This window comes from Syngnathus scovelli, chromosome 14, assembly GCF_024217435.2.
Source record: "Syngnathus scovelli strain Florida chromosome 14, RoL_Ssco_1.2, whole genome shotgun sequence".
NCBI classification, from domain to species: domain Eukaryota; kingdom Metazoa; phylum Chordata; class Actinopteri; order Syngnathiformes; family Syngnathidae; genus Syngnathus; species Syngnathus scovelli.
This window is the reverse complement of record NC_090860.1, coordinates 6838086-6862440: the sequence shown is the minus strand read 5'-3', so window position 1 is coordinate 6862440 and position 24355 is coordinate 6838086. Positions and strand designations below refer to the sequence as shown.

The 24355-nt window shown below is 45.2% G+C and overlaps 3 protein-coding genes across 6 annotated transcripts; 2 read left to right on the top strand and 1 right to left on the bottom strand.

Annotated features, from left to right (window-relative positions):
• Nucleotides 1–530: 530 nt before the first annotated feature.
• zgc:154055 (uncharacterized protein LOC556036 homolog) lies at nucleotides 531–5359 on the top strand. Of its 3 annotated transcripts, XM_049741120.2 has the most exons (11): nucleotides 541–846; nucleotides 996–1052; nucleotides 1342–1450; nucleotides 1534–1659; nucleotides 2405–2578; nucleotides 2654–2871; nucleotides 3375–3536; nucleotides 3626–3767; nucleotides 3899–4119; nucleotides 4182–4333; nucleotides 4747–5359. In XM_049741120.2, the coding sequence occupies exons 1-11, from the start codon at nucleotides 662–664 to the stop codon at nucleotides 4845–4847; spliced, it is 1647 nt and encodes a 548-aa protein (XP_049597077.1). In that variant the 5' UTR covers nucleotides 541–661; the 3' UTR covers nucleotides 4848–5359. The 3 variants fall into 3 exon arrangements, with proteins under 3 accessions (XP_049597079.1, XP_049597077.1, XP_049597078.1); XM_049741122.2 differs by lacking the exon at nucleotides 4747–5359 and having other exon boundaries at nucleotides 531–846; nucleotides 3899–4056; nucleotides 4156–4288; XM_049741121.2 differs by lacking the exon at nucleotides 996–1052 and having other exon boundaries at nucleotides 544–846.
• Nucleotides 5360–5503: 144 nt separating this feature from the next.
• tdh2 (L-threonine dehydrogenase 2) lies at nucleotides 5504–8856 on the top strand. The gene is made up of 8 exons (XM_049741125.2): nucleotides 5504–6450; nucleotides 6755–6797; nucleotides 6880–6950; nucleotides 7046–7195; nucleotides 7282–7454; nucleotides 8045–8135; nucleotides 8233–8502; nucleotides 8595–8856. The coding sequence occupies exons 1-8, from the start codon at nucleotides 6294–6296 to the stop codon at nucleotides 8732–8734; spliced, it is 1095 nt and encodes a 364-aa protein (XP_049597082.1). The 5' UTR covers nucleotides 5504–6293; the 3' UTR covers nucleotides 8735–8856.
• Nucleotides 8857–10246: 1390 nt separating this feature from the next.
• ttbk2a (tau tubulin kinase 2a) lies at nucleotides 10247–23544 on the bottom strand. Of its 2 annotated transcripts, XM_049741113.2 has the most exons (16): nucleotides 23267–23544; nucleotides 21266–21439; nucleotides 20313–20460; nucleotides 19356–19429; nucleotides 19091–19231; nucleotides 18815–18919; nucleotides 18657–18722; nucleotides 18445–18537; nucleotides 18241–18366; nucleotides 18000–18157; nucleotides 17703–17913; nucleotides 17411–17613; nucleotides 16639–17206; nucleotides 15591–15899; nucleotides 13492–14189; nucleotides 10247–13339 (listed from the first exon to the last, which is right to left on the bottom strand). In XM_049741113.2, exons 2-16 carry the CDS (start codon nucleotides 21332–21334, stop codon nucleotides 12877–12879), a joined length of 3432 nt encoding a protein of 1143 aa, XP_049597070.1. In that variant the 5' UTR covers nucleotides 21335–21439; nucleotides 23267–23544; the 3' UTR covers nucleotides 10247–12876. The 2 variants fall into 2 exon arrangements, with proteins under 2 accessions (XP_049597070.1, XP_049597071.1); XM_049741114.2 differs by lacking the exon at nucleotides 15591–15899 and having other exon boundaries at nucleotides 23267–23542.
• Between the last annotated feature and the right edge of the window lie 811 nt (nucleotides 23545–24355).

Here is a 24355-nt window from a genome sequence, read left to right as displayed (position 1 = left end):
GTCATTTTAAAGGTCATTGTTCGTTTTTCCTTTAATAGAAAGGGGATATAAGTGCGTTCAAGTGTACGTTCCTTTACTCTTTCAATTAAATGTTGCACTTTGTCGACATCTAGCGGTTTTCTTACGTATTGCAAGTGCATTTTGAGAGTCAAACCTGCGCGCGCATGTGTGCACGCGCGTTTAAACATTTCCTTAAACGTTTCCTTTTAGTGACAGTTTAAAAATGAGAACTGAGGCATTGTTGAATGACAATACTGTGCATAACAACTAGCCACATATCCATTTAGCTTATGTAAGAACTGTTTTTTGTGTGTGGTTTTTATCTGCAAATTATCTACACAGCTGTAAGATTAAGGAAGAAAGAAACTGAGAGACAAAGTGGAAATGCACTCATAATTTTTGCATCCTCAATCGTGCAACAGCTTGCAACAATGTTAGGAATATGCAGCGTGTTCGGGCCTATGCTCAAAGAGGAGATGGGAGAACCACTTCTATTTATGTTCTTATCGTGACAAGGGGAGGAGAAGAAGGAGGAGGAACAAGAGGAGGAGCTGTAGCAGTGCACTGTAGTTTTCTTTCATTTTAGTGCAGGCAGGGAAGTGATTTCAAGTTGAGCTACTTTATATGCCCTCAAAGTTTGCTGGTATTTGATTTGAGTTGAATGGAGTTTTCTGAGCACATTAAGACCGCCAATGTAGAAGATGTTGTGCTCCAGCAGCCTCTGCACCCTCCCAGCAAGGGCACCTTGTGCATCACCGGCCACCACTTGCTCTTCTCGGACAGGGAGGAGAAAAGCTGCCGGCAAGTTCTGTTGCTCCTCAGAAACATTGATGCTGTTGAGAAAAGGTGAGAGAAGCATCATCATATTCTAATAACCTTTATCCTTCTTAACATTAAGATAATCAAACAGCATGATATATCTTGCTCTGATTAATTCATACTCTAATTTACGCATAGGTTGTCCAATATCTAACACCTTAATTCCTCAAATGCAGTGTGGAAAACCTTTTGAACTACTTCGGCCTCTTTCCTAATGCCGGCAGCAGCAACAGGTTGGAGGCTCACTTGTGTTGCAATGTGTCAGCAGTTTGTTGCACCTATACAGCCCACAGGAAATATGCTACATTACTAAAGCTCTTCCTCGCTGTCCCGTGTGTGGCTTGCTATTACTAACAGCTACTACTTGTCTGCTGCAGCTATAAAACTTTTTTTTACAGCAAGCGGAAGCCCCATGTAACAATGTTGTGCAAGTCTAATTTTCTGCACAGCTAGAATCAAAACATGACACATCTAAAGGAGGAAGCAGTCACAGAGGCTATTTTGCTCTGTGTTTGTATGTAGAACTACAGAATCCTCCGGGACCATCATCATCAAGTGTAAAGATCTGCGTGTGCTCCAGCTTGACATCCCAGGCATGGAGCAATGTCTTAACATTGCGCAATCTATTGAGGTACATGAAATCATTGGTATTAGGTAACCAAAAGCTGGAAGTTTCTTTTACACATTCACAGCATTAACTGTTGTTTTCTTCAGACCCTGTCCAGTTTGAATTGTGTGGCAGAGATGTATCCTTTCTTTTACCGACCCTCCAATGCCAGCCTCCAGGACCATTGGGGCCTCTCTACCCCTGAAAGGCATTACACTGAAATGGAGGAACTTGTAAGATTGTAAATACAGCAGAGTATGTCTCTTGGCACCATTTTCCTAACAATGAGCCAACAATCACATGACAGGAAAATGCCAGGGAAACAGAAGGTAGTGGGGGTCAAGAATTGGGACATCCCCTATTCCAAAGTTTACAACTTTATCTTGCGGCAGTAATATAACATTTGTGACAGTGATTAGCCTTGGCACCAACGTTTAAGTTAGCTATGCGGAGAATTTCCTCTTTACTGCTAAAGAATACCATTTCTCATGAGGCGCTTGTCCGAAGAACAATAAAGAGACTTGCATCTCACTCAAAAGTCAGTCGGGATAAGTTCCAATTTACCTGTGACTGACACTAATGAAGATAAGGAGTTTAGAAAATAGAGGGATAAACAATAGAGAAACGCCTTGATATGTGAGGGGCTTCCCTCAGAACTCTTTTGTGAATGCTGAGAAATGTTCCGGATGGATGGATGGATGGATGGATGGATGGATGGATGGATGGATGGATGGATGGATGGATGGATGGATGGATGGATGGATGGATGGATGGATGGATGGATGGATGGATGGATGGATGGATGGATGGATGGATGGATGGATGGATGGATGGATGGATGGATGGATGGATGGATGGATGGATGGATGGATGGATGAATGGATGGATTAGTTGAACGGACGGACGGATAGATGGATGGATGGTTTTCAGTCATTTATTTGCCTTGTCATGCTTTGACAGCGCCTTCTTTGTTTGCAGCATGAAAGGTGGAGACTGAGCACTGTGAACCAAGACTACTCAGTATGCCCCTCTTATCCTCCAGCTGTCATTGTCCCCAAGGCGATCAATGATGATGCGCTGAAAAAGGTTGCCAAATTCAGACAGGGCGGACGCTTCCCTGTCCTCTGCTACTACCATAGGAAGAATGGCATGGTGAGGCCATGGTCCCTCCAACTTTTATTCACAGTAGCCTTATTGTTTTGAAAAGCAAACAAAGCCTATTTTCAGGTCATTTTGCGCAGCGGTCAGCCGCTGACGGGGGCCAACCGGAAGCGTTGCATGGAAGATGAGCTCCTCTTGCAGACTGTGATCGGGGACTCAGGCAAAGGTTATATTATCGACACACGATCAGCACAGCAAGCACAGCAGGCAAGGATGATGGGTGGCGGGTTTGAGTCCAAATCATTCTACAGCAACTGGAAGAGACTACACAGACACATGGAAAGGTGTGTGGACATAACACTATGTGCTCCCAAATTGACACAGTTAAAAAAAGGAGTTTTGCGCCATTGTGAGTGTGAACACAGTCAAGTTGATTCGATTCCAAACAAAGCAGCAAAGAACAGTTTTTTACATAGCAGAAGCAGAATTTGATTTGATGCTCTACAAACATACTATCATGTAAAGTTGGCTACGAAGATCACAAATCTGTGAAGTGGGCACTTTGAGATCACCTTACATCTAGATCATAGGTGACCAACAGACCATGGGTGACCTGCAGTTTAGTTGAGATTTCTCTAAAGATACAGGGCCTACTATCTCAATGTAAATCTTTTTGTTTTTTTTCGTTATGGATACTAAAAACTGTCCACAACGTCCAGAATATCAGCACATGAGTCGACATTGTACAACACTAATTCTACTGTATCAGTTCTCAAAAGCGTTGATACTCAGAGTAAAAAGTTTGAAAATTCCGATACAGCATTAGATAATAATTATTTTTATACAGGGGTAAAACCCTCCAGGAGAGTCTAATCAAGCTGGTGGACGCCTATGGTGACAAGTCCCCAAATATGGATCGCTGGCTCAGTAAGCTAGAAAATTCCAAGTGGATGTCTCATGTCCAAACTGCTTTGTCAACTGCTGGCCTGCTGGCAGAATGTGTGGAGAGGTAAGAATAATTTGAGGTAAATAAATCTTCCCATTTTAATTACTTTTATTGTTATTATCATTTGCATGGTTTCTCTTTGTTTTATCCAGAGATGGTCACTCAGTTCTTGTTCACGGCTCTGAAGGGACAGATGCCACGTTACTTATTAGCACTCTGGCACAACTCATTATGGACCCAAGTTGTCGTTCACTGGAAGGCTTTCTGAGACTATTAGAGAGGGAGTTTGTACAGGTATGTGAAATCAAAATTGTCTTTTTAAATGGTCGTAAAGCCATTTAATTTTACTGTGGAGTTGATCAGACCTAATGTGTTCTAAAATTCTATTTTTTCTTTTGGAATTTTATTTTATGTCTATCCTACAGGCTGGACATCCATTCCAGCAGCGATGTTCCCACTCTGCCTTCTCTCACGCTCGTCTCCAGCAGGAATGTCCAATGTTCTTGTTGCTGCTGGACTGTGTGTGGCAGTTATGGTGCCAGTTCCCCCTTGCGCTCGGCTTCTCGGAGGCACTGCTCCTCAGGTTGGCTACCGAAGCCTATGCCTCAAACTATGGCACCTTCCTCTGTAACAGCGAGATGGAACGGTCAGTCAGGCTTCAATATTTTTCCCTAATATGCAGAACCTGACATTGGCCTTCCTTCCTAGCTGTGCTCTCCAAGTGAAGGACAAGACTCATTGTTTATTTCGGGCCCTGCTGAATCCACGGGAAAGCGAGCAGTACACCAACCCACTATACGAGCCTAATGAACTGGCCATTTGGCCCTCAGTCCACCCACAATCTTTACAGCTATGGAGGGGTGAGCTTTGTTAACATGTGGATTCAAGATTGATTCGTTTTTGTGATGAAATTGGAGAGGTAGCATTCAGATCATCTGTTGATAGTAAAATGCTAAATATTTCTCCATTTAACTAACTAAAATGTTGTGCCCAGCAACTGGCTGAGCTAGGATTTTTTTGTTGGGGTGCCAAGGATGTGTCTCACAAACCCCTGAAATTCTTTTAAAAAAAACCTCATAAAGATTCAATGTGTTCTCTACGGGAGATGTTGAAATCTGGGGAAAATACTGTAAAGATTGGGAAATATTTTAGTGCCTCTACGGCTCTCCTTCTTGCTCCGCCAGTGAATCCAGCGAAAAATATCGATAAAAATTTAATTCTACAGTGCTTTCTAATTTTCTGTGTCAAGTTTTCAGGGTGTGTCTTTTTACAGGCTATTTTCTGAGGTGGACCCAACAGACTCGTCACCTGGAATTGGTCCAGGAGGAAATAAGGAACATGGTTATTGAGTGGGAGAAGTTGCCACTCAGCTGATGATCATTTGTCAATGAAGAATTGATTAGGAAAAGCATGATTTAATTGTCTTCCAGTAGGAATTTTATATTGTTACTCTTTTCCACTGACTGAATTGTATTTTCTAATTGGTTTAAAATATATGAAGTGATTTTTGTATACAATGAAACCAAAGCTTAAGATTTAGTTCATGAGAGTTCATAAGTGCCGTTACTTCACTATCCAAATTTGAGGAAAGTTTGCGCCAATATCATAATTTCTAGCCACACTGACATGCGGCTAAAAAGTTTTATACTATTTTCTAGCTCTCAAATGTACAGGTATGTTTTTAAGCTGCTAAGGACTAGTGTCAGGGGTACAGAATTTGTAATTTTTAGAGTTTCACCTCGGTAAGGTACATTGTATTGTACAACGTTTAAATGTGTAAAGCACAGGTGTCAAACTCAAGGCCCGGGGGACAAATACAGCCCACCACATCATTTTATGTGGCCCGCGAAGACAAATTGTGCATTAAATTCGTGTCATTACTATAATTGCAAATTGTCTTCACTTTTAATAATATCTTTTTTTTAAATGTTTGACCAGTTTTTACTCGTCTGATTTGAAAACGAGTTGTTTGTCAGTTTGTTTTGTAGCTTTTACTGTATATAATGAGGTGCTCATACATTTATTTGGGTTGACAGTCATAATGGCCCTCCGAAAGAAGCTATGAGTACAATGCAGCCCGCGAAAAAAATTAGATTGACACCCCTGGTGTAAAGCCAATTGGGTTTTGTAAAGAATAGTTTAAGAACAAATTGTGGACCTTGGATTCGATGCTATTATATCTTAGTCATTTTAAAATAACAATGAAAACCACGATGCACTCAAAAAGCACAAAACGTGCCAGTGCTTAACCTTGTAAAATTAAAATGAGCAATTTGTAAATGGCATGAGGCACACAAATATACTGTTGTACTACATGTTTACTATTCTTACCAATTGTATAGGTTCCTACTTTTGCAAACAACTCCCATGCTGTTGAATACACAGTACGTTATCAGTCAAAGGCTGAATCGTGGACATACCCACCAGTCTTGTTAAGCTCAGCTAAATGCTCTTCACAATGCAAATCCCTTTGCACAGCATGTCAGCATTATGCATAGGCGGGGGGCATAAGTGCACGAGACTGTAACATGTAGACAAGAACCACAAAGCCGCCATGATTTTCTACAACTGACATGGAAAATTGAGTGAACTCGTCCAATGGACTAATCTTTGCATCGCTTGCATTGAGAATTATCATCTTCATCTGGGATTTTTTTTTAAGGCAAATGTTTTAGGTCGGTTGGTATGATGATTCAAATGTAGCACAACTTGAAAAGAGTATTGTTTTCAAACAAGGCCTACACGTTCCAGACTCTGCAGTATGCTAGGGGTTGAATTTGACCAAATTTTGTCAAGACTACTACTGGACAATCTAGTGTGATGGCCAGGCTGGATCTGTTGTGTCGTGGTGGTCTAAGGATGCGGATTTTGTCCCATCGTAGCTTCAGCTGCATACATGGACACATGAGCAGGTGGAACAGCAAAGAAACTTCCAATCCAACAACTGATCAGGAAAACCCACGAGTGCTCATCACGGGTAAGGTTGTTAGAAACTGTGGGAATTAATGCTCGTGCATTTTATTTTAAGTCGTGATAATTGATTAAATATTGTTATAATGGTTAAAATAATTATGCACGCATGCATGTGCTGTTGTGCTGTGTTCCTGCTGTAGGATACTATTTTCACTCACATAAAAGAGCCAGCAGTGTAGCTGTGTGTAGAATAAACAATAATAATAAACATGCTCTCATGTTTTGTCTCGGGCTTCAATTTGGGAACCCACATTAAAAAAAAAAAAGGATTTCTATAATGGAAATAGTAAGCTTGCCTTTGTATGCAGGTGGACTTGGACAGTTAGGTGTGGGGCTTGCCCAAATGCTCAGGTGAGACATTTCAGAAATTCATTCACCATGAAAAAAAATACGTATGAAAAATTGATGAAACGGTGCTTTAATTGTTGATCAGGAAAGAATATGGAACAGAGAATGTAATTCTCTCAGACATAAAGAAGCCCCTGCCTCATGTTTTTAATAGTGGTAAGTTCTGCATTACTCAATTTATTTTAATCCTAATTAGTTAACATCCAATCATAATATGAAACAATAACTAAACTCCCCTCTTTCTCCATCAGGACCATTTGTATATGCTGATGTGTTGGACTACAAACATCTGAGAGAAGTCATTGTGAATAACCGCATCAATTGGCTTGTCCACTACAGTGCTCTGTTGAGTGCTGTTGGGGAGGCTAATGTGGCTTTAGCTCGCAAAATCAACATCACAGGTTTGTTTAAACACACACCATTACACATGATACATTTATTATGCTAATTATTATTATACAGGTACTACAATCTGTTTCTAATTAAGGTTTACATAATGTGCTGGACTTGGCTTTGGAGAACAGCCTGCGCATTTTTATGCCTAGCACCATTGGAGCATTTGGTCCTTCCTCTCCTCGTGATCCAGTGCCTGACCTCTGTGTCCAAAGACCACAAACCATCTATGGCGTGTCCAAAGTTCACGGTGAACTCATGGGAGAGGTAGATCAGTTTTGAACACCGTACATAATATTTGCTCAAAAAGTGGTCTTCATTTTAAATTTTCTACGATACCTTCATTCACAATAATCTATCAAAATCAACTCGGCACCTTTACTATGACTGATTGTCATATGTCGCAATCAACCAAAGCCTACACAGTAACCAGCCTGGTGTTAAAGGTTTTTTTTGCTAAATTTGTGACCAAATTATAGTTATTATAATGTGTATAATATTTATGTCAATTAAGTATCATTATTTTTTGTTGGATAGCAAATAGTAAAAAATAATTATTTTGTGGATTTGCACTTTTTTTGTTTTGTGGACCTCTTGAGATATTTGTGCCCCCCCCCCATGGCCCCCAAAGGGAAAGATCCTAGCTCCGCCAGTGCCATAACCCACAGAACAGAGGCATTGTTGCTAACCACTGAACATAATGTTATCATAAAAAATTCATTTGGCCAAATAATCCAACAATGCCTTTCCCCGTAATACTTTTTGAAGTTGTCATAAATGCCTCCACCACTGCAGTATATTGAAAAGAGCATATAGAAAAGACAAGACTCATACAGCTCTCTATACATTTCTTTTAGTATCTTCATCATAAATATGGCCTGGACTTCCGCTGCTTACGTTACCCGGGAGTGATATCATTCAACACACTTCCTGGGGGAGGCACAACAGGTAATACTTTACCACCATTGGAAAATGTCTAACATACACAGTACAATCCAGTCTTGATGGATATTTTAGACTCTGTATTTTCCTTCTTTATTCACAGACTACGCAGTTCAAATCTTCCATGATGCCCTCAAAAAGGGTCACCATGAGTGCTACTTGCGCCCCGACACCCGTCTTCCTATGATGCACATCTCTGACTGCCACCGTGCCACTGTTGAGTTTATGCAGACCCCTGAGTGTCAGCTCTCCCTCCGTACCTATAACATTGCTGCCATAAGCTTCACTCCAGAGGAGGTGGCCCAGGAAATACGCAAGCATGTCCCTCAACTGAAGGTCACGTACAATCCAGATGCTGTCCGTCAGACAATTGGTATGACTACGATCTATTTTACAGTATAAGCACATCCTATATGAAAGACTGAAAACTGACAATATATTCTCATCATGGCTATGTCTTTGTAGCAGACAGCTGGCCGATGCGGGTTGATGACTCGAACGCCCGGAGGGATTGGGGCTGGGTGCCAGCGTTCGGACTAGAGGACCTGGTTCCGGACATGCTGCACTCCATTCAGAACAGTTCAGAACAGACATTCCACAGTTAGCTAGAACACTAAGACTTTTTTTTTCTTCCAGGAAATGACATATGTCCAGTTACTTACTATGTAGTCTTGTTCTGTTTTGTTTTACAAACTCTAATTCCAATGAAATAAATACCAAATGCAAAGATTTTCTATTTCCTTTCAACCTGCATTCTATTAAATATACCACAAAGACAAGATAGTTAAAACTGCTAAATGTATTGATATTTTGCAAATATTCACTCATTTCAAATTTATTATCTTCAACATGTTCCAAATAGGGCGGCTCGGTGACGCACTGGGTAGCATGTCCGCCTCACAGCGAGGAGGGTGCGGGTTCGATTCCACCTCCGGCCCTCCCTGTGTGGAGTTTGTATGTTGTATGTTTGTATGAGCCCGCGTGGGTTTTCTCCGGGCACCCCAGTTTCCTCCCACATCCCAAAAACGCGTTTGGTAGGCCGATTGAGCACTCCAAATTGTCCCTAAGTGCGAGTGCGGATGGTTGTTTGTCTCTGTGTGCCCTGCGATTGGCTGGCAACCGGTTCAGGGTGTCCCCTGCCTACGGCTGGGATAGACTCCAGCACACCCAAGACCCCCGTGGGGACTAAGCGGTACAGAAAATGGATGGATGGATGGATGGATGTTCCAAATAAGATGCAAACAGAAAGCTATCACAGCATTCAGCAGTTTAATGCAGATTTTTTTTTTTTTTTTTTTTTAACCTGACTTCGGGCAGTAGGTAATGGTGACATCTGGTGGTGAATAACCAAAAGGATACTTATAATTATTATTATTATTATTTTAAAATTAATTTTAAAAAGTTGAACCAAGAAAATCAATCAAAATGTGTGGTTCGATATGTTTGGACCAAGGGAGCCAAAAAAATTCGGACTTTATTTTGCACGACATTTACAGTATTGTTTAGCAGCATTAACCATCCAAATTACAACATCAATCGAACAAAGACATTTTTAAGATTTTTTTTCTCAGCAGTGTCTAAAGTGTGATTATTCCGAATTGACGCTGCTGAGCTGTAGAGCAAATTTTTTGGGGGTTTTTTTGTCCGCAATGTGCTCAAGTCAACCAATTAGACGGATGGCACTACATTGAATCCATGCTGACTGAGCAAGTCACCGAAGGGGTTCGAGGGTATTTCCGAACCACCTGAATATTCGTCAGCCAGTCCCAAACTTTGCTAAGATTAACTTTCCTTGCCAGTAGCGATTCCAAACGAGCCGCCTAACACGTGATGCAAGTATTTTTTTTTTTTTATTATGACCTCATTTCTTTTCGGGTTTAATGGTCTTGACGCATCTAAAATAAAGTTATATGAATCATTTATTGTCTATATTATGTACATTATGAATTTTAACCTCCGAACAATCTCTTTGGTTGATTGATTTGATAAAAAAAATGAAAATATTGCACTTAAAACACTTCATTTTTTAATGTATACTAAATTGTATAACAGTAAGTATTTATTTGATGCACTTGTTGAACGAGAAAGACAGCAACACAACACCGCAACTGTCTGAATATGCATGCGGAATGAGTATTTTATTTATAACCAGTTTATAAAAATAAAATACAAAATAATTTTAAAAGAACTAACAACAGAATAAAAAGAAAAATCACTGTACAAGGCATTGATATGATACAAATGATATCATCAACATAAATATTACAATTATATACAATGCAAAAAAAACTGGATACATTCTTTCCCATGGAGACCTTTTATGGATTAAAACCAACACATACAAAAATCAATCATTAATCAAATTATAAATACAAATAAATATCAGTTTAAATAACAGACGGCCATAATCAGCAAGTTACCGTTGTAATGTTACCGTAAATAAATAAAACGTCAAGTTTTTTTCGTAAAAGTACAACAACCCCTTTCTATGAACAAAAAATTGCGCTAACGCTACAACTGTACGCCACTTTTGTACGGTTATAACAAAAAACCCGTGATTATCTTTTCAAAGTAGCTGTTTTGTTGTTGTTTCAACCTCACTTCCGCTGAAGCCTGCTTAAAATGTGTTTGGGGTTATTTCACAATGCGAAAAGGGATCTTTTTGCGTTTCAAAGTGGCCAGAGAAGAGGCATTAAGGCGGCGGGACCAATCGCCAATTCGTCGATAGAACACCATTGGGCGAAAAAGCGGCGAACATTGGATCGCCTACAAGGAGCTCTACACACTTTTGTTGCACATGTATCAAAATATTTGGCAACGTAATCCGTTTGCGTAGCCTATTTGAAGTCAAGAGGTTGAAAACATTATCGAGTGGGCTCAGAAAAAAAAAAAAAAAAAAGAATCACAATCATTCAAAGTCAGTGCAGAAAAATTGCCCCTTTTCCATTGCACGGTACCTACTTGGTTCTACTATGTTTTGGTGTTTTTCCACACGTTAAAACAAGATTCTATTTGTAATACTAGGTCAGTCGGGGTTACAAACGGAATGATCAGATTTGTTGGATGTACAATTCGAAACAAACACACACGCTAACATTAGCTTAGCATGGTGCTTAGCCTTTATTTTTGTGATCATTATTGGACCAAATACGTTTTTTTATTCATAATCAATTATCAGATTTTTGATAATGATAATTTTACTAACTATCATGGCGGTTTTCCGACCTGGTACAGTGCAGCAGAAATATAAGTTCATTTATTTTAGTGCTCATAGTATCACCGGACTAATATGTAAATTTGCCATCATTTCAAGGTGTGGTAAAGTTGCCACCAAATGAACTGCTCATCATAATGAAGTTTGCGTGATAAGCTTTTCAACTTATTAGTCACAGTGAGGTAAAAAGATGCAGCTTATTTTGTTTTAGTAGTGGATTCAGCATGCAGGAATGCATTAGTGTGCCGAGGGACAGGAAGCCGTTTATCGTACAAGCGGAGAAAAAGCTTTAGAGCTGGAATTAAACAGTGGTTACCTTTTGCTCACGTGCACAAACATGTCATTCCGTTTTTATCCTCACTCGAGTACTTATTATCCGGTATGGTGTGGAAAATGTTACTACTACTGAAAGCGGAAGACGCTGCGTTGGTGTCAAAGGGGCTTCTGAGACCACCGCTGAAGCTGTAAAATTGTAGTCAAGCCTTTTGCAGTTTGTACAAAATTCTGACGCAAAAAACAAAATTGGAGCATTAAACACATACTTGGCTTGTCCAAAAGAGCGACGCAAATAGTTCCAGCGTTTGTGTGGTGCTACGAAGGTTTCCTGTACTCCCTCTAAAGACGGAATATTGGTGGCTCGACACACCGGCAGGGTTAAAAGGTCAGCTGAGACGCACGTCTGAATACAGCGTCATGCAAAAATGCCAGCTTTCAAATTCTGTCAATACTTGGAATATTGGCACACACACAAAAAAGGTGGATAAATCCTGGCTTGAAGAGGCTGCATCGACGGGACTACAGTAGGCACAGGAAGGTTTGCGCGTTTCCACGCACTCAACATGACTGATTGTATCTTCGTAGCGTTGTCTTTCAATTGAAGCACACGCACAAAAACAGGAGAGGACAGGGCCTGCTTAAGCGATGCCAAGCATGAAAGGAAAAATCTCCATGAATGCAATTGTACACTGCGGCACGGCTTGAGCGAAAAGCCCAAACAGTCTCAGGATGCAAACCGAGTGCATTAATATGAGTTAGTGCTGAAAAAGTGATGATATACTGGCTGCATTGTGAATACAAGATGAAAAAAAAAAAAAACGGGGAAGCAACTTACATGGTGTGTTACGCTGCAGTGATTCCCAACCGCTAATGTGCCGAGGGAAATTATCCAATTTCACTTAATCGTTATGAAAATGAAAATCGATTATTAAAATCACCAATCGTTTTTTAAGGATAATAGTAAAATGAGATTGAAATTATAATCAGTCCTGTTTTCCGTTAATTATGTAGTATTTTTTTGGGCGGTGTGCTTTTTCTTTTAATGTAAAATGTGCGTTGGCTCAATAAAGGTTGGGAAACACTGTGCTACAGTACCAACTACCGATCTCTGGACAGGAAATAAAATCGCAGCTGCACTATTTTGTTATCCAACACGATAACATGAATATTAGAAAACGTTAACGGAAGAGGGGGGTGCGATGAGGTTCGGAAAAAGGACGAATACCGAAAACTGTTCTTCGTCCACCTTCGGGGCAACTATCTGGCCAGCTTGCTGGAGCACTTGCCTTCCCGACTGCAGCCCTTCCCCCTGGACAGGTGGAAAGCGGCGGTGCGGGCCTGCCGGCTGCAGCATGTCTCCTGGTGGTGGTGGTGGTGGTGGTAGAGGCGGCGTGGCGGGGGCGACCCGGAGAAGCTGGGCGGCGAGCGGCTGCGACCCAGGCAGCCTCCTGCCAAGCTGCCGCGGTGCTCGTGGCGCGACGGCGAGGAGCTGACGGAGCGCTGCAGCGAGGACGAGCTGCGGGGTGAGGCGCTGGAGCTGCGGACGTGGTGCGGTGAGCTGGTCAGGCTGCTGACTCCCGTCGCCCGAGAGCCGGCGTATGGTGTCGACGGGCGGTGGTGGGCCGCCGAGGAGCCGCGGGCGCCATGCATCAGCTGAGCCAGGCAGCTCAGGAGGTCCGAGTCGCTGGTGCTGCCCGCTCGGATGCGGTAGCGCCGGATCCTAAAGCAAAACAAAGGTCATCTTAAGTGCAACAAATATGCGGACGCACAAGAAAATGCCAAATCCCCGTGTCAAAGCACGTGGGCGGACCCGCTAAAAAATTGAAAGGTTAATTCATTCTCATGGGAATTGACAAAGACGCGTTCAAGTACCTGCCCTCCACAGTGTTGCGGCACGGCGGCTTGCCAGGAGGCGGGCGGGGCAGGAACTGGGCGGCCAGCTGCTCGGCGGACGAGGCCGAGCGGACGGGCCGAGGGATCCTGCTCCGACGGGATAGGGGGCTGGAGGACGAAGACAGGGAGGCGTCCCCGTGCCGGTCCGAGCGTGAGCCCATGAGAGAGTCCTCCTCCTGGGAGCGATCCGAGGCAGACGACGGCGGGTCCCTGGCGAGGGAAGCCACGGCGGCCGGAGCGCGGCGGTCAGAGAGGGACGGCGAGGCGGAGGGTGATGGCAGCAGGACCGGGTTGTTGGCTTTCTTCTGCAGGAGCTTTTCTTTGGCCGAACCCGGGGGCGGTGGTTCCAGCACGGGAATACGACTCTGCCGGCGGCGAGGTGCGGAGGGGGAAACCTGGCTGTCCACCGTTTCCGGTGCTAGATTGTCTTTCTCAGAGCCAGGAGGGGTCTGCAAGTGGTGCCCACTGGGGAAGGAGGGGCTAAGAGGTGAGCGGGGGGAGTTGCTTCGGCGGCTCGGCACCGGACTCGGGGCGTCCCCGTTGACCGGCGGCAGGTCTGTAGGCGTCCCTGGAGATTCACTCATAGGCTCTGCTTTGGCTTCGCTGCATCTCTCCGGTGTATGGGCGCTGTCAGATCCCGACGCCGAGGACAGCCCGGACGGACGCTGAGCTGTCAACTGGAGGAGGGAAGGAGACAAAAGGGACAAGACATTTCGAGTTAATAAGGCGTTAAACCCCCAGGGGGACGTGATTAATTGCTGGAGAAAGGCTTGTTGCTGGAAGACGACAACGTGTGACGCTGTGGCGCTCCAGCAAGTAGCCTGATGCAGGAGGAGCAATTTGGATTCGCTTGGTGTCTGCTATTCGCGTGGGATAGTGACCGAGCCCTGGCGCGAATAGCGGAGTAGTTGACGCCTCCACAAACATTTCTGAAAGCCACAGATGGCGGCAAAACACTTTTTATTATTAGCTAATGCAACGGCCTCACGAAATGAAGCTTGTCCAACATAGCTTCGAGGCACCTAACAACAGCTTTGTATTAGACATGGTTTGAACACTATAGCAAGTTTTCAAACCAAATCTTATGAAATCATATTTAAGCGTTTTACTGTCATAGTTTGTGCTATTTTGACAATTTCGATTCATAAAGGCTTTTAGAAAGGGAATTACTGTATCTATACATTATGCTCCGTCTCGTAGATACTAAGTAGTGCTTTGGCGCCATCTTGGTGGCGATGCTCTAGTAGAGATGGGAGTGAGTTTTACGATACACGTCCCCAAAAAGTAGCGGCTTGCCACCATCCTGTGCCATCTAAAGCCATTTGTAAACCTTCTCAGCGGGGCGTCAAGGACTGTAAGTTTTTCGCTATTCGCGGCAGGGCTCGGTCCCCATCCCCCGCGAATAGACTGGGTTTACTCTGTATCTGTGCGGGTAGTGATCGATGGAGACTAGTTGGTCAACGACAGCATGCAGTTACCATAGCTACCATTATCAGACACACAACACGTGCTATGGGGCATGGTGTCAGTCAAGCTCGTGAGCGCTAAACCAGGGACGGGCGGACAGCAAAGGTTTGGTTTCACGCAACTTGGCAGGGGGCTTCAGTGAAGAGAGGGTGAGGAACAAATACAGGGAGAGAGAGAGGAAGAGGAAGATGGAGAGCACAAAGACCATCTGAAACAAAAGAGACCATGCGACCTGTGGTCATGAGTCGACATTCCAAACGCGCACGCACGCATGCTACACTCGCATTCACAATATGATTCCAAACACGCCGCGCACACGCAAACACACAACTTGTGCTCAGATCACTAGGAGCAAGTACACGTTAGAGGCATGCTGTCAATGCACGAGCGTTTTGGCATAGTCAAACCAGGCCATGGGACGGGGATGGGGGGGCCAGAACAAGCAGCTGAAAGAAAATAAATGAATAATAAAAGGAAAAATGTTTCGCCATGGAAACTGAATGGAAGTGGAACCTCCAAAGTCACAGACTTTTTACTTTTTCTTCTTTAGTTTGTTTTTTTGCACTGGACGTTTGAGGTTCCGCTATGAAGGGGGGGGGGGGGGGGTTCACCTGCTGCAGCTGGGCCCTGGTTATACGTATGACAGAGGGGAAGTTGGCGTTGGCGGCGCCGGCCGGGATGGCGGGTAGTTTCCTGCGACTAGGTGAGGGTCTGAGTGCAAGCGGAACGGAAGAGGAAGATGGCGGGCGGTCCCGGTGTTGGTCGGCCGACTGGCTGCGCCTCATGGCCAGCGGGTGGCGCTGGTGGAGAGGGTCCGACAAGGTGCTGAGGAGGGTGTGAGGGCTGGGGGAGCGCAGAGGGACGGGGACGAAGGTCCGGGCGGCCGCTTCCTCGGGCAGGGACGGAGGAGAGGTGGGGTGCTAAGAAAGAGGAGGGGCGGTGAAACAAGGGAGGAGGTTGGAGCCCCTTTCACACCGACTGGATACTACCGACACGGATGGAGGGATGGAGTTGACCCGGCAATTTTGGAAATTGTGATTAGGAATGGGCATAATCATAATTTTTCATCAGGAATTAATTACGGATAAATTTGAAGCAATTTAGTCAAAACAGAGAGATTCTAACGTCAATTGATGTTTTTTTTTTTAATGTCGTTAAATGCCCATTGCTAATTCTTGCCATTTTATAAGTGAGCAAGACTTGCATGAGTTGTGTCACTCGCAAAGAAAAGTTCAAATCAAGCATGATCTGCAAAAAAAAAAAAAAAGCCAAAAGCCCTCCGTGCTCTAAGCCGATTATTCAAAGTGTGGATTTCATGTCATGGTCATCCCATAAAAAAAGTGATTCCCAACCTCAGGGCCTTGACAATTAACAAAAGGATTGAATTTCACTTCCTTAACCAGAAGATTATTATTTTAGCATTTTAAACACCTGTTATTCACAGGAGACCGAGCCATGTGGCGAAAAGCAAACCTTCGGATATGTGCCTTAGCTTAATTAATAAAGGTTGGGAAACACTGATTCTCAATTTTATCGTTCTTCACCACAGCAGAGTTGCCAGAAATGAGCATTGACAGCGAGAACGCCGACTCAGCAGCCTTTGAACGGTGTCATGAAAAAAATAAATGCAGAGCGCAGTCGCTATGGCCGAGGTCTTACCTGGGTGAGGACCCCCTCGGTCAGCACTTCGGCAGGGCTGGTGGGGGTCACAGGGGGCAAGGCCTCGGCGGGCCCCACGCTGAGCTCCAACTTGTCAGCTTTGGCGCTTCCCTTGGACGAAGTCAAACTGTCCGGCTTTGCTTTTCCGGAGCCGGTGCTTGGCAGGCCCCGGTCCCACCCGGGTTCCTGCAGGACCTCCGCCTCCTGCTCTTCTTCCTCCTCTTCCGATGGGCTTGAACTGGCCTTGGTTTCGGGGCGCTCCACTAGGACCCAGTCCCGCGAGTCTACGTCCTGTCGGCCCGAGCTGAGGTTGAGGGCCACGAAGCCCCCACTGCTGGCCGCCCCGTCGCCGTGCTCCGGAGAAGCAGGGGACGGAGCTTTGGGAGAACCCCCGACACCGCCGCCAGAAAGGAACTCTTCGTCGTAGTGCCAAATCCGCTCGCGACGCTCTCCATTAGGAGGCGTAGGAGCCTGATTGACTGGGATGATGGCGGCCCCCTCGGCTCCCTCCTCATCCACTTTTTGTTCTTGTTGCTGCTGGGCAGTACTGGGCGTCTGCTTTGTGGGACTAAAAGGATACCAAACAAGCAGTAAGCAAACGTTTAACGTAAAGACAAAAGTTGGTTAATACAGTGCAGTAGGGATTCGTAATTAAGGTGTCAAGTCAGCAATAGGGCGTGAAATTTGCCTGAGGCATTCAAAATAAGGCTTCAAACCAGTGTTGGGGTTTCAAAGCCTGGGTTAGGGTTCCAGAGAGTCCATGGGAACATACCAGGCCTCGAGGAAGCGTTCTGGATTGGGTTTGGACTCGAGTCCAAGTCTCCTTTCCAGCTCAAAGCTGTGGATGTTGCGCAGCTTCCTGACCAGAGGCCCCTCGCGCTCCTCCGACACCATCTTGACGGGCGACCCCAGGCTGAGGCCTCCGAATGGGATTTGGTTGCCCTGGGGGTTGCCTTGCTCCTCTTCAGCGGCAGCCTGGATGGAAATGCACACGAGCATCGGGTTTAAGGTTCTGAACCGATATCAGGTTTGTATACCAATAATGAAGGGGATTTGCCGTTCACCTTCCATAAGGCCGTGCGTATCCGATTACGGTTACGGTCAAGCTCCTCCCACACATCAGCTTCCTGCGCTCGCGGCGGGTGACCCGGAGAACCTGGCACACGTTCGGGTGCGGCCATGTTGTTGTCGGCGTCGCTGAGTTGCTCGTCCTGCAGGACCTCCTCGGTGTTCTCGCGCAGCAAGTCGCCTGGTATCACCGAGGCGTTGGCCATGCTGAAGTGGGAAACGGAAACACGGAAAGTGATTTTCAGAAACGCTGAATTTCTTGGTCTCGTAATATTTAGTGATAGGACATGCACCCCATGTGAGCGGGCGTGAGGCGAGTATGGTGCTGCGGCGTGGTGGCGCTGGAGCTGATCACCAGGCTGCCGTCCGTGGCTGCCCTCTCCCAGTCGTACGGGTCGTTCTCCACCACGTTGTATGTCTTCATGCTGTTGTCGAACACCGACATCAACAGCTGAGAAACACATGTTCAAAAAAATGCGTCAGTCTCCACCGGGGTTGTCGAAACATCTTCCTCTGAGGGCTGAAAATCTAAACCTGGTAGTCAGGCTTGGTGAAGTAGTCCAGGCTGGAGATGTGTTCCAAGAAAACACCGAATTCCGCCGGCAAGTGTTTAAGCATCAGATGGTGATCGTACGTGTCCTTTAATTTGCCCACGTGCTCCTGAGTTAACACAAGTGCACGCTAGTCAAACATTTGCGCTTACAAGATCGGAGACGGCTGAGATTGCTTTTGCCTTACTTTGTCCTTGATCTTCCTCCACGGCAACTGGCCGACAAGAAACTCCACCAGCATGTAAAAGAGGGACCACAGGTCGTCATGGCGACCCATCTCCTGCACAAGTACACCGCGGTTGAGGTGTCAAACACATCACAGCACCAAATACTTTTAAAATTATTTACAATAAAGAGATTAAATGGCTAAAAAATAAAAAATAAACATGACGTGTTTACCTTATTTTTGTGTGCGTTGACGGATGCGTAGCGCACTGTTCCCCGGAATCCTGCCACTGGGCGGGGCTGACGAGCAAAGATGGAGGAGGCGTTGGTACACATAAAAAAATATTCCATGCCGTGTTATGGGTGTGTGTGTGTGGGGGGGGCACACTTACCGGTCGGACCTCTTGGCACGAGTTGGTGAACTGGCGGGCTAAGCCAAAGTCCAGCATGTAGCATGTGCGGCAGGTGCTGGGGAAGCGACCCATGGCGAAGTTGGACTGAAGAAAAAAAAATACCTCAGCAAAAATATGAACAAATTCCACATCATGGCCCACTCGGGTCTGTAATCCGGACCGCCGTTTGCATTTTTTCCCCAAACATAGTTAATTATTTTGGTATTTATTCATTTTCTTCCTTTAATAGACGTCTTGTGAATAAAAGAAGCTTACTGGTTTGATATCACGATGCAGGAATCCCACTGAGTGGATGCTCTCGATGGCCTCTAGGATTTGGCGACCCAGACGCAGCGTGGTGCTGATGCTGAACGTCCCCCGGCTCATGCTCCTCCTCAGGTCAGCCAGATTACGACCCTGCCAGGACACGTAGAAGATTAGCTTGTCTCTCTCATATTCCGTAGCAGCAGAAGCATTTTCAAAATAACCTCTTCAATCTTTTCGTTTTAGCAAAGCACAAGGCAAGACAAAGGCAACCAACCTGAAGCTCCATCACCACATAGTTGAAGCGGTCGTTGCGGCCGCATCCTACAAAGCGACACACGTGATCTTTCCCTGCGAGGAACAAAACGCAAGCGACGTCAGACATGCTTATCGACCAGTTGGTTGGTCGCTTGATTCCTAGGCACTGACCCAATTTTTATGTTGGCTCTACTCATGTTTAACATGCCTGTTGGGTGCTAAATGATTTTTTTAAATAAAATCCTAGTGGGCGTTCTTAAATCAAAATGGCCACTCGAACCAAAATGGCAACCTAGCATCAGTCTTATCGTGAGGATCCCTTCGATGTTTTCTCTTAACAGCTGTGCTGGTGTGCAGTTTTGGACGAAGAGCTGAGGAGTCGGGTTTCATCTCCGGTAACGTTCGGGTTCCCTCGGGGGAGGCAACGCAAGCACGACGTCCCGAGGCATCGGCCATTAGATAGCTAACACGATCCCGGTCTATTGATTTTTCCTCTCGGATGAGGAGGGACATAAAGGGCGGGTGATGTAAAAGACAAAGAAGAGGAAAGGTGTCTGTTGTGCCACCTGAAACATGTACGCTAGCTTAAGTGACTCGCATACTCATGATTGTCCAGCTGGCCACATTTTATTTTATGTGAAAATGGTTTTGGGGGCTTTTTTTTTTTTTTTTTTAATCCAAGACAGCCACTTCAGCCTATAATGACAGACTTTTGGTGTCTTGAAACTTGCCGTTTTCAAACTATATTGTGAGTCTACGCGTGTTTGACATGCCTGGTGACTCCTGGAAATGATCTTAAAATGCCTGCCTCAAAGCAAGACAGCAAGATTTCCTGTCTCTCTTCAAACAGGGCTCTTTTTGAAAGACCTCTGGCAAGAATCCCAAAGATCATCTCGGGTGACTGGCGTCGGCAGGTCAGAGCGGTCAGGACGATCAATAGGTTGAAAAATGACTCCGGATGCATTGGAGGACTCACCCTGCAGCTTCTTCAGCACAGCCACCTCCATCTTGAGGACCTGCTTGGGCTGCTGAGCCGACTCCACCTTGAGCGCCACGCTGACACGGGTCAGCAGGTCCAGCGCCTCGTAGATCTCCCCAAAACCACCGCCCCCGATCTTCTTCACCTGGACGCCAAGAGAGCGGGCAAAAATAATAAAAAGAAACATTAATTCCCTGTTCAACACAGAACTAAAAAAAATTGGACGTGTATTTATTTGGTGACAGATGGGCTGCTCTCTAAACACCCTACCCTCAATTAAACGCACTAGGAAAACGCACACGCCAGTCATTTACTGAGCGCATCTTCTCATCTGATTGGCACCTTGCCTCTGCAACCTTTACACTCTCACCTCTCAGCACTGAGCAGCGCTTTCATTTCCCTACGCCGCCGCGTGCCCTTCGCTGTCCTCCACGCGGGGATTAACTGCAGCATTCTTACATAAGTGAGCTCCTAAGCGGATAGGAAGCGGAGACACGGCGAGGAGCTAACGCGGCCGGCGCTCAAGGAGTCGCTCTTGCTCGTTTTCTCTCCCTGGGACCAACGCGCGCCCCTCTTGCCGCTTTTATAGCTCAATGATTGCCAGAAATAGCAACGGCGAGGCTATTTTTAGACCTCACGCTGCCGCAGTGCTACTTGCGACCCCGGAAATGCCCGTTGTGACTCGCCAGACTCCAGTCAGACTTAAGTCGACAATGTTACTTTGACATGCTTGGCTGAAATTGACAAAATTCTTGAAAATGAATTAAATTATTAGTTTGTTCTTGACTTGTTCAAGTATGTTGTGACAAACCAACTTGCTTGAAAATAAGCAGGGACTCCACACCACTCGCTTGATTTTGGTCACTCTAACTGGGGATATGCTCAAAACGTGAGACTTACTTATGACTCGCACAAATATGACTTCTGACCAAAACGTCGTCATCACTCACCACTTTCCATCGCTCTTTCACCAGGGAGAGCACGCTGAGAATGTCGGCTTGCTCCGCTCCCCCGCTCATGCCGCCTGAAGACCCGGACCGTTACGTTGCCCCTGGCACCCCCCACCCCGCCGCTCTTAAGTGAGTTTCAGACGGGGCCGAGCATCTGGAACCTGTAAAACGGCCCTGTGGATGAAAAATGACAACAACTCAACACACAGCCATATTAAAAAATAAAAAATAAATAATAATATTTTTACTGTAATAAAAAAGTAGTTAACTTAATCCTTTACGTTAATTATAAACTTAAGTAAAAACACTGACTGAACTAAACAATTCTGCACCTTTTAAATTCAACATCTGCAAAAGATATGGCCCAGCTGTCACTTTTAAAACGCAAATGTGGCCCCTGAGCTCAAATGTGCGCTCAAGAAAAAACAGCTGACAGCAGCTGACAGACATCACTCGTAAGCCATTGGCTTAAGAGCCAGACCTGGCCGCTTCTTAGCAGCTGCCTCCGAAGCGAGCCATGTTGTTGTTGACTCCGCATTGCTTTCTCAGAATTTGATGACAGACGGATTAGTGTCACTTTTAACGATGTAGTAAGAGAGCCTTCCTTCCACACGGCACTCGCACAAACATTTCATTCATCGCTCGACACGTGGCGTTACGTAAGAGGCCTTCACACAAACTAAATCAGAGTCATGAGATGGAACATCAAGGAAGTCATCCGTCGAGTTTTTGGAGTGGCAATAGCACACGGCGGCCGTGAAACATGACCTCGGCCTCGACCTCGCATCAGAACGTGGAGGAGACATAGCGATGATGGATTGTCATCTTCGGACACACAGCTTATCTCCCTCGTAAACAAGTTGAACAAAAATCTGAGTGCATTGTGGATGAAATGACACAAAAATTTTGTCAGACATCAACTCTGTGAGCGTCAGATGGATTCACTTTGAAAATGTGTTGGGGGAACTTCTCCATCAGAACTACAAGCGGCCAAACAGGAGCAGACTGTAAAAGCGACACCATCCTCCAAGAACGCCATGAATCACACACGACCGTGACCCCCACCATCCTCGTACCGTCTCCATGGCGACCACCGTCCAGTGCCACAGTGGCTTTCAGTGTGATGCAGCGCAAACTACAGCTACAATCGTAAACACGCATTCGGATACTAAATTTGTATTTCATTCGCAGCTTTATTTTATTATATTGTGCCATTAGGGGTACCGAATGAAGTGCCCTGATCGTGTATGTGTAACTTCTTAGCATTTCAAATTCATTCGAAGACGCTTTCATACAAACACAACAGAAATTTACTTTTTAAAACGTATTTGAAGCAGATTGTCACGAAAATAGTTTCCTAGAAATGGTTAAAGGAGTATGCATGTATTTCCAAAATAAATAGACAGGTGAAATTAGTCAAATATTTTCATGCAAATGAGTAGCAGTAAATGGAATTTTACTATTAAAATATATGCGGGAAAAAACTAATAACATTTTGATGCAAATGTATAGCCAAAAACGACTTGGACAATAAATACATAGTCACGTAAAACCAAATGTGAATCCAATTTCTGCTGCACATGTTGGTGTGGAGCCAGCGTGAGTCGACCTCCTCCCCACACCCACCATCCAGCCAGCATCATGCATGCAGCTCAGCTGACCCACGCAGTACGAGGCCGTGGCGTCAAGTGGACCCGCCTGCGTCCAAATCACGCGTGGCCGTAGTACGCGTTCACATGAACACAGCCACAATGCAAAGCGAGCGGCGTGTCGTGTTTGAGGAGTGGGGTCGAGGGAAGTGGGGGGATGCACAGCCGCCGCAGTGGCCGTGGACACAGCAACGGTTGCGTGGGGAAAACGTTGCCAAAGCAGCAGACTGACTCGAACGCTGGCATGGAGACGAACGCTGGCATGGAGACGAGCGCTATCAAGCGTGGCAACACAAACAGCAAGGCTGGGGGAAAATGGCGTGACGCCGGAATGCAAAGCGAAGGTCTTTACCTCGCCTTGATCCGAAAACGAGCAGCCCGGGTGTGGTTAGTGAAGGGCCGCTACATCCACGGAGGAGGCTCGAAGCGACGCGGAACTGGATCCCATCGTGGCGTGGAGACGGAAAAAGAGTGCGGAAAGCCTTTGAAATCGGTTTCTCTTGCTCCGGGGTTGTCACCTCAGCATCTCTTGTGTCGGTCGATGCGGACCCGTGACGTGACTCGACGTGACGTGAATCGACGGGACTTCCTACGTGCGCGCCCCCGAGGCTTCAAGCCCTCGCAACAAGCCAGCCGAACACGCGCACGGGAGCGAAAAGCGCGTTCGCGCGCGTCGTCATCACACCGATTTATGGTAGCGAATAGTATACGCATACGCACGCATTTTAACCGTCTAAAAATTCCAAAACCCGCTGATAAACACACACGGAGTCATACCTCAAAAGAAAATGATTTTAAATTTAAAACACGACACGGGTGAGCACTGGTTAGCACATCATTCTCATTGCGGAGGTTGTGGGTTCGATGCCGGTTTCGGCCTTCCTGTGTGGTTGGCAAGTCTTCGAATTTACAAGCTGTAGAAAATCTACTGATATTTACATTTAAAGATTTTACATATGAATTCGTTTTTAAAGGGACATTGTGTATTATCTAGTGACATCTACTGGTGAACTAGTAGAATGAATTGACTTTTGATTGCGAGACCACACTACAAAGGCTATCAACAATTTCTTCAGCTGAGGTGCAAGCAAAATGTCATCACAAACGACTTATTGTGCTCCCATAAGTAACAAAATAAGTGCATTATATTTGTTACCATGCTATAGTCATTGCTCTATAAATGTCCATTTCGCTGTGTTTGTCCCATTTGGTGATCCGTAGCAGAAAGATAGAGGCGAGATATGTCAGCGTCCTGTACCATACTAGTAATATAATTAAAGATTACTGGATCTATGATTATACAAAAAAAGAATACGTTGCTGTGATAGAACATATTCTTTCACAATATTGATTTTCATGATGGGTTTTTCAAAATGGTTGAACATTGAAAAATCAAAGGCTTTTACACACTGTCATCAGTTTTAGTTTTGAATATGTATTT